Here is a 17,339-nt window from a genome sequence, read left to right on the forward strand (position 1 = left end):
ACTTGCATCAGATTGTGGCCATAAATGTTGCCACAATCAATAAAATACAACCATATAACATAATCTCAGTAATTGAGTTAAAGCTGAAATACGAGAATTCATAAAACTTGAGGTCAGTCTCAAAACCAAATAATAGCTGTTGAACACATAATAATTACACAGAACTTAAGAAGTGTCTAAAATACTTCAAATTGGTCTTAATGAAGTTCTATCAAAATTAAAAAAAATTGCTGATAGAAGAAATGAGAAATCTTGAGTATTTTTAGAATGTTTCGCTAACATAATGTCTCCTTTGTCAGCCTATCTGACAAAGCTGTAGCGTACTGTGAAGGTACGCTAATGCTGACATAACACCAGGATTTTATACCTCAAGTGTGAAAACTTTGGGCTGTTGTTTTCTTGTGGTGATTTTTTTCCTCACCATTTCTCTTTCAGGTGTGTTTATCAAAAACAGCCATCTCTAACTGATACATTTTAAAACCAATTAGCTAACGTTTTCCTGTTTTAGCTTAAAACTTGCCCACCATTAAACAGGGAACATGAGAGACAGTAAGACAAAAAAATCTGTCAAACACTGATTCACTACGAAGGAATTCAAGTGTGGAAGAGGCAAAACAAACTAAATTATTCATTTTCCTAGGAACTTTTTTAATAGAAACAAACCACCTCACCTAGCTTACTACATTCCTGAGTTTCAAATTAGCTCAGAGTTCATCTTTTCGTGGACTGCAAAGAACTAAAAAGTTTATGCTCTCAATTATGGGTAGAATAACCCACTCTGTTGGGGCTTTCAAAACAGACATAACGGTAGCATTTTTCCTTTTTTTGACTTTATTTTAAATCCTGATTGTTAGAACTGAAGTTGTCCTTGAATTCTCAGATCAACTAAGCTTTTCTTTAGATGTCCCAAGTGGACTTTTCTTTTTCTATTATTGTAAGTTAAGAAGGAAATATTGCTGTTACTGCAATCCCCCAAGCTACTAAAAAAAAAATATCAAGAGCAGTCAGTAATTTTCCTGTTCTCACAAAACAAACTTAAAATCAACATACTGGCCATAATTCAAAGTGTTCAGAAAAGCAAAAGCAAGATGCTTAATTTTTTTAAAGTATCTAGGATGTATTTTAGGGAAAACTATTATGAAAAGGCTTATGGAAGGAGAAATTCAAGGTTACTAAAAAGAAAAACTCACCTTGCTATTTTATCCAGAGGAGAAGTGACAGACACCTGTTATTTGCAAACCTGCTACCTATACGAACTTACCGTAAAACTCTGATGCCTGTTCTACTCGGTCATATTAAGAAGTGGTAACAGAGGAAATACATCAAAGAAACCTTAAGAGATACTAAGAACTACCAACAACAGCTACTAAATGCTACCTATTTATCCCTACGTTTTATTTACCTCGCTGTGGTCCAAAGAGCCCTACAGTACCCAATTCAAACCACTCAAAACATGCGTATCTTTAAAAAAAATAATCACCTTTCTGGTTCCAGACAGTAGTAAAAATTGCATACAATGGTGCTAACAGGAAAGGAAAAGTGTATGCGCTAAAAGAGTAGGAGTCAGCTTTCCAAAATTCTGTCAGTGCACGATTTCAGTGATCCCCTTTCTTAGGAGCGCGCACACACACGTGTACGTAACGTCATTATTCTCATTCACCTGTTGCAGTCCCACTGTCGCTCTGCAGCAGTGCTCCTGTCACTGGTTGTGCGTTGTTTGGGTTTGCTCCTGGTGCTGTTGGGGGAGGAGGCCCTGCTCCACCCCCAAGGAGCATACAGGATGGCGGAGGGGGCTGCCCACGTTTCAGTAACACTTTGTGGTCCTGCTGGCAACGGAATCGCGGCGGCACCTCCCGAGGCATGTAGCGGGCGGCGCTTGGCGGTTGTCCGTTCGGCACTGCCACCCTTTTGGCATTGTTGCCACCATTGACTGGTGGCGATGGAGAGTTGCCAATTGGGCTGGCAGCCACTGGTTGGCTTAAACTTGGTTTCGTCACTTCGGGCACTGAAAAACAGGAAAAATCAAGGTTAAGCAGTTTTCCACTCAAACCTGCGTTAGCTACAAGAAGTTGCTGCAACTCTTTTCTTTTATAGTGCCATTCTTCTCTGAAATACCATGCAGCTTCAGCCTTATACAAATAAAATTTAATTGGAACTCTGCCCTTGGCAAGCCTCTTGAAGTATCAATTTTTTTTTAAAGTAATGGTGGCAAACGATAACACCCTAGGTCAGGAGAAGTTTTAAAAGATGAACAGTCATACATAACCTTTTTTTCCCCTTCTCTTCCCCATCTTCAACTGGTTTTAGGATTGTTATGCATCACCCTTACTGGAGACCTGAAATCAGATTCTAAGTTTCACTTGCTTTGGCCGTTGCTAGAACACAGAGCAAAAGACTGTCCTCAACAATTGAGAATTAACAAGTCTGAGCACTCTAATCTGCTCTGAAATAAGGCAGTAATATTTGACTCTTATTCAGAAAGCAGTCCTACCTACAGCATTTGTACTGGACTTGCCTAAGGTTTACCACCTGGTCACCAGATGCCCCTATAAGCAAGGACAAGCTGCTTCTGAAGGCTACTGTGCCTTAGAGAAAAGTAAAAATGCAGACAAATCCTTGAGAAAGTAATACTGTCCTAAATTGGGGGTGGTGAAGAGGTTGTGTCCCCTTACTAATACTCTCCCTGTGCTTTCTGAAATACTGCAAAAGAAAATCAGGCATTACCTTAGTCCGCACCTGTAATAACTCACTAAGAGAATTCAAAGAGGAAAATTTAATACATTTGCTACAGCCTCTGCTGGAGACTCATACGAGAAAAGCATGCTCAGCAACCCCTCCCCACCAAAGTGAGCATTATCAGCAGAACTTTTGCTCTTACAAAAGAGAGATCAACACCAGGGAGTCTCTCTTTGGCAGCTGTGAATACATTATCTCCCAAATATTGTTTTGATAAGCATTTCCTGACTTCTCTATATAGGTTTCATAGCCCCTAAACAAAAAAAGGTATTGTCAGCTGTAAAATCAAGTACTATATTACCTCTTCTCTGCCATTTGTTTTTAATAGCAACTTCCTCATGCAATTTTTAGAAAACTGACATACATACCCGCTAAGTAAGCCAACCATTCAAGATGTTCATTCTTCAGTTCTGCTTTATCTTTTTGACTTTCAGGTGCTTGGACTTCATTATCCCTTAATTAATTTTCCAGAAACAAGTCTTTTTTGCTCGTTTCGGTACGTCACCACATGCAGTACTTTCCCTGTTTTCCATTCCATTTATACAGTAGGTTTCAGTTTTCAGTTACTCATCTAAAACTTTTGTAAATGTGAAAGTTGGGCAAAATATTTTAGCTGGCCTATTTTATCTACAGCCACCATTTTCACTTCTAGTATTCCGGTGCTGACAAAATGGATAGTTTTAGTTTCTCCATTTTAATCCTCTTAGCTTCTTCTCTCTTCCGAATGCTCATTTCGAGTACTTCATCTCAAATCATAACTCCATTTTCTAACAGCTTTGATCAAAACCAAGTTTGGGCTCAAGTCAACAAAAATACTCTTTAGGATTAAACAAAGACTCTTACCTTTGGTTTTTTGATCTGTGACCTGCAAAGTAAGAGCAAGAATGTAAACACAGTTGTAAGAACCTCAAAACAAACATTCAGCAGACTGCACTAAATCATGAATTTATAAGCACAAAATCGGTATAAGCTGAAAGAAAATAATCAGCTGATGAACTGCAAGCATCGGAACTATTTATGTCTTATACATAAATTGTTAAGAACAACACAGTTTCTGGAATACCTTTGCCTCACAAAATTATCTGACATAAACAGTGATTACTGTCATCTTGATTTTTAGTATTCACCCCCTTCCTCTTGCCAAACACCTACTTGTGAAGCATGAATAAGCTCAACGCTAATTTGTGAAGCACAAATAAAACTGAGCTATATACCATTACAGCTTCTTCAGACTGCACATTAAATATTGCAGTTAAAGTGTAATAAATCCTACCCTCTATGCAGGTATATCTACAGCAGATTGTTGGGGCTAGCAACAGAATTCCCACAGGGTTGCTGTACATGAGAGTACCAATCTGTCTCTGCCACCTTCCCTTTCACTTTTCCCACAGCATCCTACCCAGGGTGACAGGAGGTTCGTTGTTTCAATTACAAAAAGGACCAGAAATACCTATAAAGCACCAGGCTTCAACATCACTTGAATGCAAGCAGTTGATTACTGAAGTGAGCCATCATGCTGGCCAATGCACTCAATGTGGTTTTTTGCTGTACTTCTACATTCTTACAGCATAGCAGATTTCAAGCTACAGTAGACACAAAAATAACACTGGCATATTCTCTGGAATCGTGTGAATTGTAGCATGTTTTCATCCTGTCGATCATGAGTTCCACTACACAATAATGGAAAAACCCTAAAGATCATCATGTGTCAGGCTCTATGACACCTGTTCTGAAAAAGAAATTGCTGAGCTAGTCCATAATTCTGGAAAGCACACAGGGGCAGTATAGAATAATGAAAGCACAAGTAAAAAGCAGTTTATTGTTTAAGCCAACCAAGCCAGAACTCTTTTGTATGGTAAAGAATAAAAAGACAAACTGTCCTGAATTGCTGTGACATCATTTACTTCACAAAGGTGAGGAGTGCAATACGCAAAGTGAAATATTCACTAAAATATAAACCAAACTCAAACATCCTAACTTCAGATTTATGCAACTCTTCTAAGAAATGAACAATGCACCCGTACCAAAAATGTGTCCACACTGTGCCAGATGTCAGTTTTCATTTCTTTTAGTAAACATCCCATGTGTGTGAAGCCGTATCTGCCTCTAGAGCAGCTAAAATTAAGTGACTGTAACGCTCCGTTACTAAAGGAAGGTGAAATGGAATAGAAGAATTCATGAAACCAAAGTTGTAATGCTGATAGGTTTCCTATGGTAAGAGCAAACACGTTCTGTAAATAACTTGTCTACTTGGAAGAACACCACTTCACCGGATGTTCAAAAAATCCTAAATTATAACCACGGCTGTCTTAGATTAAAAAAAAAAAACTTTGCCTATGTTACATCCATAGTAAAACTATCTGGTTTTGTCATTTTTCAGATCCAGAATACAGAAGCTGAGAAAGTGACTGCGTGTCTCAGACTTACAGCCGTCATCTCTCTGTGGGAAACCTGTGAGCACTGGCAGGACGGGGCCAATCTCAGCCTTCTGACAAGCTACCAAACAGCCCCTGGGACACAAACCACAGGAATTCAGTCTATGAATCTGCTTGCATAACCTTCGGTGATTTTCATCTTTTTCTTTCGTTAAGTTTCTGAAGATCCAGACAGAAACAGCTGTTTCATGTTATACAAACCCTATCTGAAAGAGCTACCCCCCAAATCATTGCTGGTTTTTTGGTGACCACCATTGCAATCACTAAGAATGGACACACACATTTATGTTCTGCCTATTCTCCCAGCTCTCTTCAAGCATTACTTTTACACTTGGTCTCCAGGAGATTAACTTATTTTCAGTGTTTACCTTTTCCCAGATTTTGGCAAAATATCTTAACGTGCAATCACAGCAAATAACTTGGTAGATGAGGGACCACACAGGAAAGCTGGCAAATCTCCTTTGTATTCAAAGTACTGATTCCTCTGTAAACACACTCAGCACTGTTATCAACACTATCAGTACAACCTTTCCAAGTTTTTGTTGTGTGGAGTATTAGCATACAATCCTCAAATCACTACTCTTTACTCACAAGCCTCTGTCTCTCCTGGTTCCTACAGGGCTGAAAACACACCATCTATTTTTATTTTCTACTTGAACATAAAACAGTAGCAAAACTGAAGGAAAAAAGACAGATACTGAAGAAACCTTATTCTGTAGCTACTGATTTTCTGCAGTATTATTGGGAATGCATCATCGTGACACAGGACTAAGGACAACAGAAATATGCTAGGTTTATCTGCACCAATTTTAAAGTGATACACTTAAATTGGTGGAAAAAAACACAACAGTCTTAAATACAAGCTTCCAATGAACTAAAATTTAATTGACACTGCAGAATCAGTATCAGCTGTTCTTAACACAAAGCTACATAACCTAACAGCAGAAGAGTAACACCTAAAATCTGAACTAACTGAAAAACAAGGACTACTGAAAGTAAAGCACTCTGCTTTCAATCTCACATTACTGTTGAGGTTGGGAAGCACAGCCTCTGGAGATTTGACAGTCTGTAGTGGTTCTCCCTCAACCTGTGGGTCTCCCAGCTCAAAGCAAATTACCAAACCCAAGTTGCTCGGGGCCACGTCCAACTTGTTTCTGAGCATCTCCGAAGAACCACAACTTCTCCAGCAAACCTGTTCTAGTGGTTGCCCATTCGCACATGCTCACAAAAATATCCTCCTATGATTCAGTAGAATTTCTTCTATTTCAATTTCTGCTCCCCTCCTCACGTCCTGTCTTGTGCACTACCGAGAACAGCCTGGTTGCATCTTCTTTCTTCCCTCCCACCAAATATCTACACACGCTCTCCTGTGCCTTCTCTTCCCCAGTTTGAGCAGTTCCAGCTCACTCGGCCTCTCCTCATCTGTCAGGTACTCCAGTCCTTCCATCACCTCTAGGGGGGCCCTTTGCTGATTCCACTCAAGAATCCTTACAGCCATCTTGGGCTGGGATGCCCAAAACAAGACAGAGAGGACTTAAGTAAAAAGCACGTGTAAAATTGCAAGAGATGTTGAGTTCACACTTCAGGTTAATCCCTAGAATGATCTACTACATTTTTAACAAAAGAGAGCACTTCTGAACAAACCAAGTGTTCAAACTCATCTGTTGAGCATAAACAATTTTCAGTGATTCTTCAAGAATCTCCACTTCAACAAAAGTGTTACTGGGCAGAGAAAATGTAAAACGTAAACCATATGTAACAAACAATAAAAGCAACTTCAACAGAAATATTTCACATAACCTTTTTTAAGAATTTGTAGCGTTCCCATCCCCAAAACACCTTCAAACACTGCAAAATGCACAAGTGTCCATATTCAGTAACATTAAATATGTCTTTGCCTGACAAACCAAAGAAAAAAATATCAAAGTTTACTAAAAACTGAAGTTCAAGACAAATAATGCAGAAAATCCTTAATGAAGCATTACTATAACTTAGACAAGAAGAGGTTTTATTCTCAAATACAAGCAATCTAATATTTTACCAGCCCCAATACTATTTGTGCTCTAGTTGGATAGAAGAACTCAAATATCAACACCTACCTTCTGAGCAGATTCCTTCTTTTTCTTATCCTCCTTCTTCCTTTTCTTGTCTTCCATTAACTGTTCTTCCCTTTCTTGCTCCTTCTCTCTGCCAAAACATGAATAAAACCAATATGAGCACTTCCAAGTTCTGCAGGATCCGCATGTATTATATACCTCTTCCCCACAAGAAAAGAAGTCAAGATAGCAGATTCCTCTGATCATCATGCTTCATTTGCATTGAAGGTTTCAGCCTAACTGAGATCAGAAAAGCACCTTCTAGTTCAGTGTGGCCACGATCGTGAAACTGCAAAAAGTAAAAGTCCTTCATTTGGATCAGATCTCTTCTAGTGGTACCCTATGTAAATTAACTACGTCTGATACTAAAAATTCCTTCAAGGCATTTTGGCCAAAGCACCCTTTTAATTGGGTTGTACTATCATTTAATGAAGTTTCATGAATCTTTTCATATGGTAAAAAAGGGAAGTAGTAATTTAAATAAGACGGTTTGGTTTGATATGACGTCTGTCTTCACAAGGGGAAGAGATTATTCTATTCCCTGTAGCTATGCCACTTGTAAGAGACTAGAAGTGTCATATCAAATCAAAACCATCATTTATTAGACAAATCACTAAGTTAATTTCTAGCCTACTGTACCCAGCCAAATATTTTTTGTGACAAACTCTGTAATATAAACTACTTTCCAGAGAGAGCATTTTCTACCCAAGAACATTCCTTTAAAGAAAATTAAATGAAGGAAGAAAAATATGTGTAGTTGCTATTTTGTCAAGCGATCATCTTGTTGCTATATATTGTACCAAAATGAAAGTACCATTAAATGGTTAATTTTACTGCATACATATTACTGCCTGAGCTGTTTCTATGGTGAACCACTCTGATTAGCTAATTATCTTCATCTGTTTAAAAAGACATTTAAGATCAAGTTTTCAGCTCTCTTAGAATATATTCTTTTCTTTTTTTTTTGATCAGGGAAATTTTAAGACAATTGACATAAAAAGATGATGTGACAGGAGGGAGAGGGCCAGAGAAATGGGAAGTGTACTTTAGAAATGGGAAACATCCAACACATTCAATCCATAAACTTTTACAGCATAACTTCAGATGGATGAAAATGGATTTGGGGAGTTTCAAAATATCAATCTTAAATGCACAAAAATATTTGTGCCATATTCAGAGTGGGGGGGAGAGGAAGGAGAAGAAAACATTTCGACTCACTATGTTGGCTGTAATAGCTAAAGCTCATACGTGTACTAAGTATTTATTTAAATGATGCACAAATCAAAGTTCTTTGTGAGTACAATTTAAAAAGATTAGAGCTGAGCTGGCTTTGCTGTCATGTCTTTCAGAATTCTCCTTCCACTGTGAGCTGCAACACCTCAGGTAAGATTTATGCTCACATTTTTACCAGATACTGCCAAGTTAAAGTGCAAAGAAACATTTACAAAAGGAATCACTTCAATTCAGACAAAAATATTTTGAAATGTGTTACCTCTCCTGATTGAAGACTCTCCTAAATAGCAAAGGTTCTGTGTACCTTTGTACAGATAGTAAATAGAACATTTTCCTGGTTTCATGAACTCACTCTCCTTCTTGGTGAATGGAGACTAGAATGGATGAGTGCTCAGCAACACCATCCTCAGGCTATTGCCACGTGCAATTTATACATTAATAGCAAGTCCAGTCCCATTTTAACAAAACTGGAGGCATTCTCCACCATACTGAGCAGCGTTTTACGCACTCTGTCCAGTATTGCTGAAGCAAGGTCAGCGGTTGCTCCTTACTGTTCTCTATAAAATGTCAAAGCACACTTTCCAGCTTTACACACCAGCAAGGAAAAGCCCCGCAGGTTTTTTAGTTTCACTAACATGCACACGATGCACTTGGGGAGGTTAGTGTACTTCATACTGTCACAGCACTGAGATGGAATTTTCCAATTTTCTTTAAGCTACAGATTTTAAGTAATATGGAAAAAGCTCTCCAGTGACACCATTCTCTTTCTGAGTTACCATAGCCTCAAATTCTGTTTGCTACCTTCTTATTGACAAACAGCTTGGACCCTTTGGGCTGCTGTTTTAACTTCACAGTCTCTAAAAAACTCTAAAAAACTTTCCTGCGGCAGGCAGACATTTAAGAGCTGTCTTAAAGGAGCTGCTGAAAAAGGGTAGGATCAAAAAATGAGTTCCAGTAACTGCCTGGCACACAGACAACCTTCTGCTTAAAAGCACCTACTTATTTCTGCGAGCAGAGCAGGGAATGGAAAAGAAGGAGAAAAAGTTAAAATTCACCATCAAAGCTGAAGTTGTGGCTTACAGTGACACAGAGCACTAACAATAAAAAGAACTGAGGACAGAAAACCCATAGCCTGAAAAAAAACATGTGGTTATGGTCACCTGTCTGCGTGACCACAAGCTCAAAACAGGCAGACTGCTGCTGCCGCTGCCTTGTTTTTCTATATACCTGGATGAGGATCTCTGTTACTAAGGCTGCAGATGAAAGCTTAGCTCGTGAGGCCCATCTCCCCTCGTGCTCCTTCAGTAGAGGAGGATATTCAATATCCCACTGGGCACATCATCACCAACTACTATATAGGGATAATCAATACTTAGCAAGTCAGGCTTCAAATCGACAATCCGTGCAGGCACACGGCTCAGTTCCGTTGAGCTGTCAGGGATCTATCTGAACACTTGGGATATGGTCTAAGTTCAAAACCATTAACTTCTTGACAAAAAATGTAACTGAAACCTTACTAATGAAACATCTACTTCAAAAACGTGAGTTTACCATTGAAAGTATGGAAGCTACAATTATGCTGATACAACTGCTGTTGCCTTTCAGGTGAGCCAGCCTGCAATGGCAGCAGGACAGCAGCCCTGAGAGCATCATGCAAAAGAAAAGCAAGCAGGTGATGATTTGTGGGGGGGGGGAAGGGGGAGGGTTACTGCTTGTTTGTTTAATGCACTTCTTCTAACATCTGAACACCACTGATCAGACACTGATCAATACAGCAAGCTGTGCCTTTCGTGGCCTTTTCTACAACCACACATCATCACAGGAACAGAACCTTGCTGAATACAAACTTGTACAAGAGAACAAAACTGACTGGAGAAAACAAACATAGCAATGTTCAGTGCTTCAACAATTTCTACAAAACAAAAACCTTTCAGGTATCTCATTAATTGATTCAGAGGATGCTGCCAATTAACTGAACATCAACTGCAAGACTGTTTTCTGGCCTGCTCAGGGAAACCAGGCTTCATGGTGCACCAGCAGCACCGGCTGCTTCTACTGACAACATCAGCATGGGGAGAAAAACGTAACTCTAAAATGAGTGGATTTAGAGTAATGCAATGGGGCATGGTTCTGTTTTTTGTTACCAGCACACAGTGATGGGAACATGGACATGCCAAAATCCCGAGGAGGAAATCTGATGAACAGCAACCAGTAGTTGAATTTTTATTCTAGTCCTCTAATAGGATTTTCATTAATTTCCTGCAAAATCTGAGAATTTACAGTGTTGGAAAATGTTTTAAAAGTGCGTTACAGACTTCATTTTTGATTAGCAAAACAAAAAGAAAAAACAACACGTTAACAGCTTACAAATGAAGGGAATCTCTAAGTGTCAATCCGAATTTTTGTTTCAAAAAGCAATGCACAGAGCAGTAGCTATGACAGTGTATTCAATGCATTACCTAGCTCCTTGTACCAACCTCCTCTGGCTAAGACAAAATTAATCATTTCAGAAAAAAAGGAGGGTTTTTCAGTGAGTTAACTAGAGAAAACAGTTGCAAAACTCAAGTTCTCACAAGACAGATCAGAAAGAAAAAAAAAGAGGCATTTAAAAAGCATACCCTCTCGCAAAACCAGCTTTTGAGAATGCTGTTTTCCCGCAAAATCCTAGCGTTCATTTTTCCTTTTCCCCCACAACGCATGGGCTCGAGGCATGGGTAAAGAATAGAAGCTGTTCTTCACAGTCCTTGCTATCCGACTGGAAACGGCAGACGAGAGGACGCGTTCCACACTGCGACACCCTATCTGCTGACAGCACGCCTTGATGGGTGCAGATAACGCCGCACACAGCCTTCGTCTATGTGAAAAGCCACAACCCTATGAAGTCACCCTCGACTAAAATCGCATGAAAATGGAAGTTGTGTAAGATACAAATTCTGGGAAACTCAGAATTGGCACTTCAGAGTATAAAGTTCCAAGTTCCTTCCAAGGGCTGCATAAAAAACGTCAGCAGTCTCCTGTAAGGATGCAGACCAGACAGCAGAACTACGAGTTCCCTTCCCTCCTTTTGCCCCCGCTCTTTACTTTCACTATTTGCTGTAACACAACACGGCAGTGACAGCAAATCTCTCTGGGTGCATCCTAGAAGTCTTCCTCCAAGCTGGGAACCAACCTTTCTATCCTCTTCCAGAACAGAAGAGATTATGAAACTGCACTTGCAGGACTGACAGCGCTTTAACAGAACCAGCTTTTATCTGTATAGCTACAAGGTCACATTTACGACTGATAAATTTTGCCTAGAGACTGAAGTCACAACCAACCACAGCTGGAGGCCTTCACTTTGCATGAGAGAATGATACGCACTGCATGGGGCAATCTCACTCGGAGGCAACATTTGTTAACTTGAACTAGCGCAGGTCCCCCCTGATTCAAAACGTCGGTCCAGAAGTAAATTAATTAGCATTTTAGAAATAGATCAAAAGACTCAAATTTGAGGGTCTAAACCAGGATTTAAATCTACAATAAGGTATCCAACTCTGGCCAAGATTTGAAGGAAGAAGGATTTCCAGTGAGCTGTAGCTGCTGGCACGTGTTATTAAATGAAACTGCAGCCCTTCCATACAGCACTCAGTTAAAACTCTATATAAATTGTATCAATAGAAAAGTTGATCAGCAAAAGTATCTGCACTCCCTCCCGAAGCTGACTCTGCAGTTGTGTTAGTAAAGACAACGTGTCTTCTCAACTGGGCTGTATTCAGTCCTTTATTCCACCCTCTGCATGTGTAACCCTACTGCTATCGCTTGCATCTCTGCAGTTTTAATTGTAACAGGGGCTTTACTGGTACGTTCCTGTATCATACTTTATATATACATGCGTTAAAAAGAATACACTGATAGTAACGAGGGCCACGAGCAATAAAGAAGAAAACATACCACATACTGCTAAATGAGTACACAGGATTTCAGTTCTCACACTCTGAGGCTCAGGCCCTTCTTGTTGCAGCTAAGAACACTGGCAATCAACTGCTTCAGTTGGATGAAAGCTCTGAAATCAAATCAATTAACTGGGACTACAGAGACCAAAACCAAAGCAAAAGGAACTGCTGCCCCACGGAGCATGGAAAGCCCAACAATTTTAATTCTACTTTCATTCAGAGTGTTACACTTTAACCTAAATATCCATTATTTCAACACCGTGAGAAGAGCATGGCGTGTTCAAACACACACAGGTGTGCTCCAGCGTGTTCAAACAGAACATCAAACAGAAGCGAGGTGTTACGCAGCCTGGGCTACAACCCAGAGCCTGAAGGTGGAATTACTTCCACTAGATTGAGCCATTTAAGGAGTTGTGATCTCGCTGATCGAAAGATTCAAAATGGGACTCACTGTATAAAACATTACACAAATGCACATCACAGCCACGTTCTTTCTTATGCAATGCTCATGTGCATAAAGCAGACAGACCCAAGCCACACGAGTTGGCTCAATGTGGGACGGCCCCTTAGAAACCTGGCCTTCAGGCTGAACTGCAAAAGTGGAGTATGGAACTACTTTAGGACAAGTTAACTCTGATACATAGAAGGGAAAAACCAAACAAACAAACCCTCAGAACAGCACTTCTGAGTACAAATATTTCCCAGACTATAAAAAAATAAACCTAGAGCATAACTTTTTTGAGGAAAAAAAGAACAGTCGTTTGCTTGAAATGAGACTGAAGATCGTACCATCACTGAACTACAACACTGAAGAGATTGACTATGCATCCCAGAACTGACCACCTAGGAAAGGACAACTGTTCTACGCTTTTTTTGAATGAAAATGAAATGTAAGTAACAGAACTCAGCCCTAAAATATGAAAATAATTTTTCATATCTGTAACATTAAATATGAACATACACACAGTCTAACAAGTAAGACAATAAATAACAAAAGCCACACCACAAAAAGGCATGCTGTGGATTTGAACCACACATAAAGTACACACTTTGCTATACATTAACTGAAAACTCTTTAGAAAAAGTGTCTAAGAAGTGCTCTGTAAAGCAGCACTTTTAAAAGGAGTTGTTTGCCCATCAAGGAGTTAGAGTAGGCTGCTTCTGTCTTCTCTTTGGCTGGAGTCCAAAACCACGTCACAGTGAGAAGTTTGCTTACTTTAAATAGCGTATCTGGAACAAGAGATATGCCTTTATCACTGCAAAACATCAGTCATCTGAAGTTGCTGGAGAAAATAACTGAAGTCAGAACTGAACAAGATCAGCATGTTGACTACACTACAAGTATGCTTTTCTAAAGAATGACTCCTTATAGAATGCTGCTACACTTGTTAATAGAGTAGGATTAATTATTTCTGGAGTACTGCATAGATAAATAAAAGCACAGTGATTTACAGTCACAGAAAGACTGACATATGCTCATACAGATGGAGGTGTGCTCTCAACACTTCAGCAACCAGTTTTGCGGGGTTCCATTTCAGTTTCATTAGGCTCCTGTTGATAAGTAAACCTTAGATTGCATAAAATAAGAACTGAAATCTCTTTCATATTCCATATTTCTTGCTTGTGTTTGTTCTATAACATTACACTTTCCAGCTGTACCAACTATATACATTGAAAATTCTACTTTAAGGCAAGTTCTAAAGTTTCCACAGGTTGGCCTCAGTAGACAGAAATCAAGGCTTTAAGTAAACGGAGAGCTACAGCCAAAGTCCTGGAATGTCAGATCTGAGCAAGCTTCCTTCCCTCCTTCAGTCTTCAACTGTTTCAGAGCTTTTATGAATCAGTAATGATTATTTCATTACATGTGCACACAAAAATATCAAAACCACAGATAAAGTGTTTAGAAAGTTGTGAAACGTGGCGAAAAATACCTCAAGAATAGCAAAGCACTCAGTTAGAAATCAACCCGTCATTAACAGCTCCATAATTTGTTGTCATATCAGAACACTCATTCAGCAAGACAGTTCTATTCAGGATTTCAAGGTTTCACTGAAAGATCAAATAATGTGATTTTTTAAGTAGAAAGTAAAATGCATAGAAAGCCCTATTATCTCAAATTATTTACTAAGAAAGGTATTATTGTGGTTCTATAACCCACAAAAAAAAATATGTTGAGAAATGAATGAATGACAAGAGACAGAGAACAATTAGTGGGTAACAGCTACCACAATTCAATCTCAATAAAGAACTTGTGACTGCTCTCACAAGGAGCTGAACTTCCCCTTGCATGTGTGCGACTGCTTTTCACTACCCCTTCTAAAAAGAACTTTTTACCTATCCTGCTGTGCATACAGAAGTACTTCAAGAGCCCTACTTTGCCACACAACATGGGGCTCGAAATAAGGGCAGCCTATCTGGGAAAAGCGCCAGATGTTGGTAAAAGGATTGCTTATTAGTCTGCAAGTGCAGTATACACAAGTATTTGACAGTATTGGTTTGCATTAAAAGATTAAGAGCTGTAAATTCTACCAGTTTTATAATCGCAAATGGCTTGTATGTTGGGAGAAAAAAAAACGCCCTCATTTGAAAACTGACAGAAGGAAAGTTGCAAAAAATCTCCTCCCTGAACAGCACATTTCAGGTTTCATTCCTAATTTCCAAACCAATTCACCTCTTTAGAAGCCAGTGACACTTTCCTCTTACCAGTCTTACTATCAGTCACAAGAGTGACTCTTACTTAAAAGGACCTCTGGCAGTTACCTGGTGTAACCCCATGTTCACAGCAGGGCCATCATCACACAGGCTGGTCAAGACTGAGTCGCATTCTAAGCATCTCCAAAGACAGAGAAATAACCACTACTATGAAGAGTCTGTTCCACTTTTTGACTACGCTCATTGCACTTCCTCAAAATCTAATTTGAATTCCCTTTCTCCACCTTGCATTCACTGCCTCTTGGCTTTTTTTTTCTCACTGCACACCATTTCCACTAATAGCCTGGCTCTCTATACATGCTCATTAGGCGGCTGACGACAGCAGTCAGTAACATTACCTCCTCAGCTTTCTAAGTCTGAACAAATCCAGTTCTCTCAGCTTCTCCTTGTGCAAGACGTGCTCCAGTCTGGTAAGTATCTCGGTGGCCATTTAATATGCCACTGTCTTTCCTTATGGGTGTCAAAACTGGTCACAGCACATTAAAGACAGTCTGGTAGGTACTGAGTAGAGAAGAAACACTTCTGTTGCCCCACTGGCAATACTCTTGCTAATGCAGCCCAACATGTGCTTGGTTTCTTAACAGCAAGGACACCTTCCTGACTCACATTCTGGTTTTACTCTTCCAGGACTTCAGGTGTTTTTTTCTGCAGAGCTACTTTCTAGCTTGCAGAAGCCTAACCTGTGCATGGCATTACTTTGCCCAAGATGCAGGACTTTCCATTCACACTGACTGAACGTCAAGAAGCTTCTGCCAGACCCTTTCTTCCAGCCTGTTCCCTCTTGCTATTCCTCTGAATAGCAATCATACACTCTACAAGTGTCCAGCACTCAGCCTAGTTTTGGACTATTTGCAAACTCAGCGAGGCTATGTTCCATCCCACTGCCAGGTCATTGATAGACATGGAACAGTACTGGACCCAGGGATGACCTGCCCAGGACACCCTACAGTACAGCTGCCCACAAGACTTACGTCACTGACAACAACCAATACTGTATCACTGACTCTGGCCATCCAGCTCAGGAACCCTTTTTTGTTCTTTTTTTTTTTTTTTAAAGTATTTCTGTACTTAGTGGCTGAGTGAGCTGGACACTAATGCCAGATGTTTTCTGCAGATCTGCAGCAGGAGAGCAGTACCAGCTATCCATCTGTATTGGCTGTCTGCCTATGCACTTTGGCTTGCACTTTGCAGCCTAGATAGGCTGTGCAAGGCAAGCTCAAAGCTCTACAGGCAGCTTTACCAATGTCTCAAAGGTGCTTTGAACTTGTTCCAAATAGTGAGGAAAGTGAAGTTGATGACCATTACTTACATCTTAATAATGTATATTTACGTGTATGGCTGAGAAGCGTTATTAAAAAATGGAACTATTTTACACTTAACCTAACAGCAGTTAGGAAAAGGTAGCTCTCCTGACAATGGCATAACTTAATTCTAACAAAAGCAGCTCTGTAATTTCTTATAGACGTCTGCACTAAATGCCAAGAACAAAGTTATTCTGTAAGACACACATGCACAAAAACCCCAAGGAAGTATGCTATTTGTTGTGGCAATTGCAGCAATGCATTCATACCAATTATAACATAAACACTGAAAAAGTGAAAACAGCTCAATTAAACTATGCATTTTCTGCTACAGAGTCATTATGGTACCAACACAGGTCACTCAGAGCTCAAAAAACTGGATCACAGAAAATCTCTGGTAACAGAAGGAGCTACATTTACACAGAATCACACAATGGTTTGGACTGCAAGGGACCACTAGGTTCATCTACTCCAACCCTTGCACCAGCAGGGACACCCACAGCAACGTGCTCATATCCAGCTGGCTTTTTAAGATCCTGAAAGGTTGCAGCCAGAGGGTTGTGATCAGTGGCTGTATGTCCAGGTGGAGACTGGTGGTAAGATGATGGGATCAAGTGCATCCTCAGCAAGTTGAGAGGTGCAGATGATAAGGCAGAAGGAATAAACTCAAAAGGCAGGCCCAATGTGAGCCTGATGAGGTTCAACAAAACAAAGCGCTAGGTTTTGCACTTGGGTTGGGGTAGACCCAAGTATACAGACTGAGAGAACTCCTTGAGAGTAGCCCTGTTGAGAAGGACTTAATGGTTCTGGCAGATAAAAACTTAATGTGAGCCAGTAGTGTGCACCTGCAGCCCAGAAGGCCAACAGCATCCTGGGCTGCATCAGAAGAGGGGT

General features: G+C 40.0%; 1 protein-coding gene across 15 annotated transcripts in view; it reads right to left on the reverse strand.

Moving 5' to 3' along the window:
• Positions 1–17,339, reverse strand: part of TNRC6B (trinucleotide repeat containing adaptor 6B) — a 141,649-nt gene that overhangs the window by 49,417 nt on the left and 74,893 nt on the right. For 14 of the 15 annotated variants that reach the window (XM_085226028.1, XM_085225999.1, XM_085225983.1 and 11 more), the window contains 3 exons: positions 7,271–7,358; positions 3,580–3,601; positions 1,661–2,005 (listed from right to left, as the gene is read on the reverse strand). In XM_085226028.1, the coding sequence (XP_085082154.1) occupies positions 1,661–2,005; positions 3,580–3,601; positions 7,271–7,358 (455 nt within the window). Of the gene's footprint in view, positions 1–1,660; positions 2,006–3,579; positions 3,602–7,270; positions 7,359–11,118; positions 11,302–17,339 lie in introns of those variants that run through there. The other variant, XM_085226052.1, reaches the window with a different exon arrangement.

The sequence above is a fragment of the Meleagris gallopavo genome, chromosome 1 (assembly GCF_905368555.1).
Source record: "Meleagris gallopavo chromosome 1, MGAL_WU_HG_1.1, whole genome shotgun sequence".
In the NCBI taxonomy this organism is placed as follows: domain Eukaryota; kingdom Metazoa; phylum Chordata; class Aves; order Galliformes; family Phasianidae; genus Meleagris; species Meleagris gallopavo.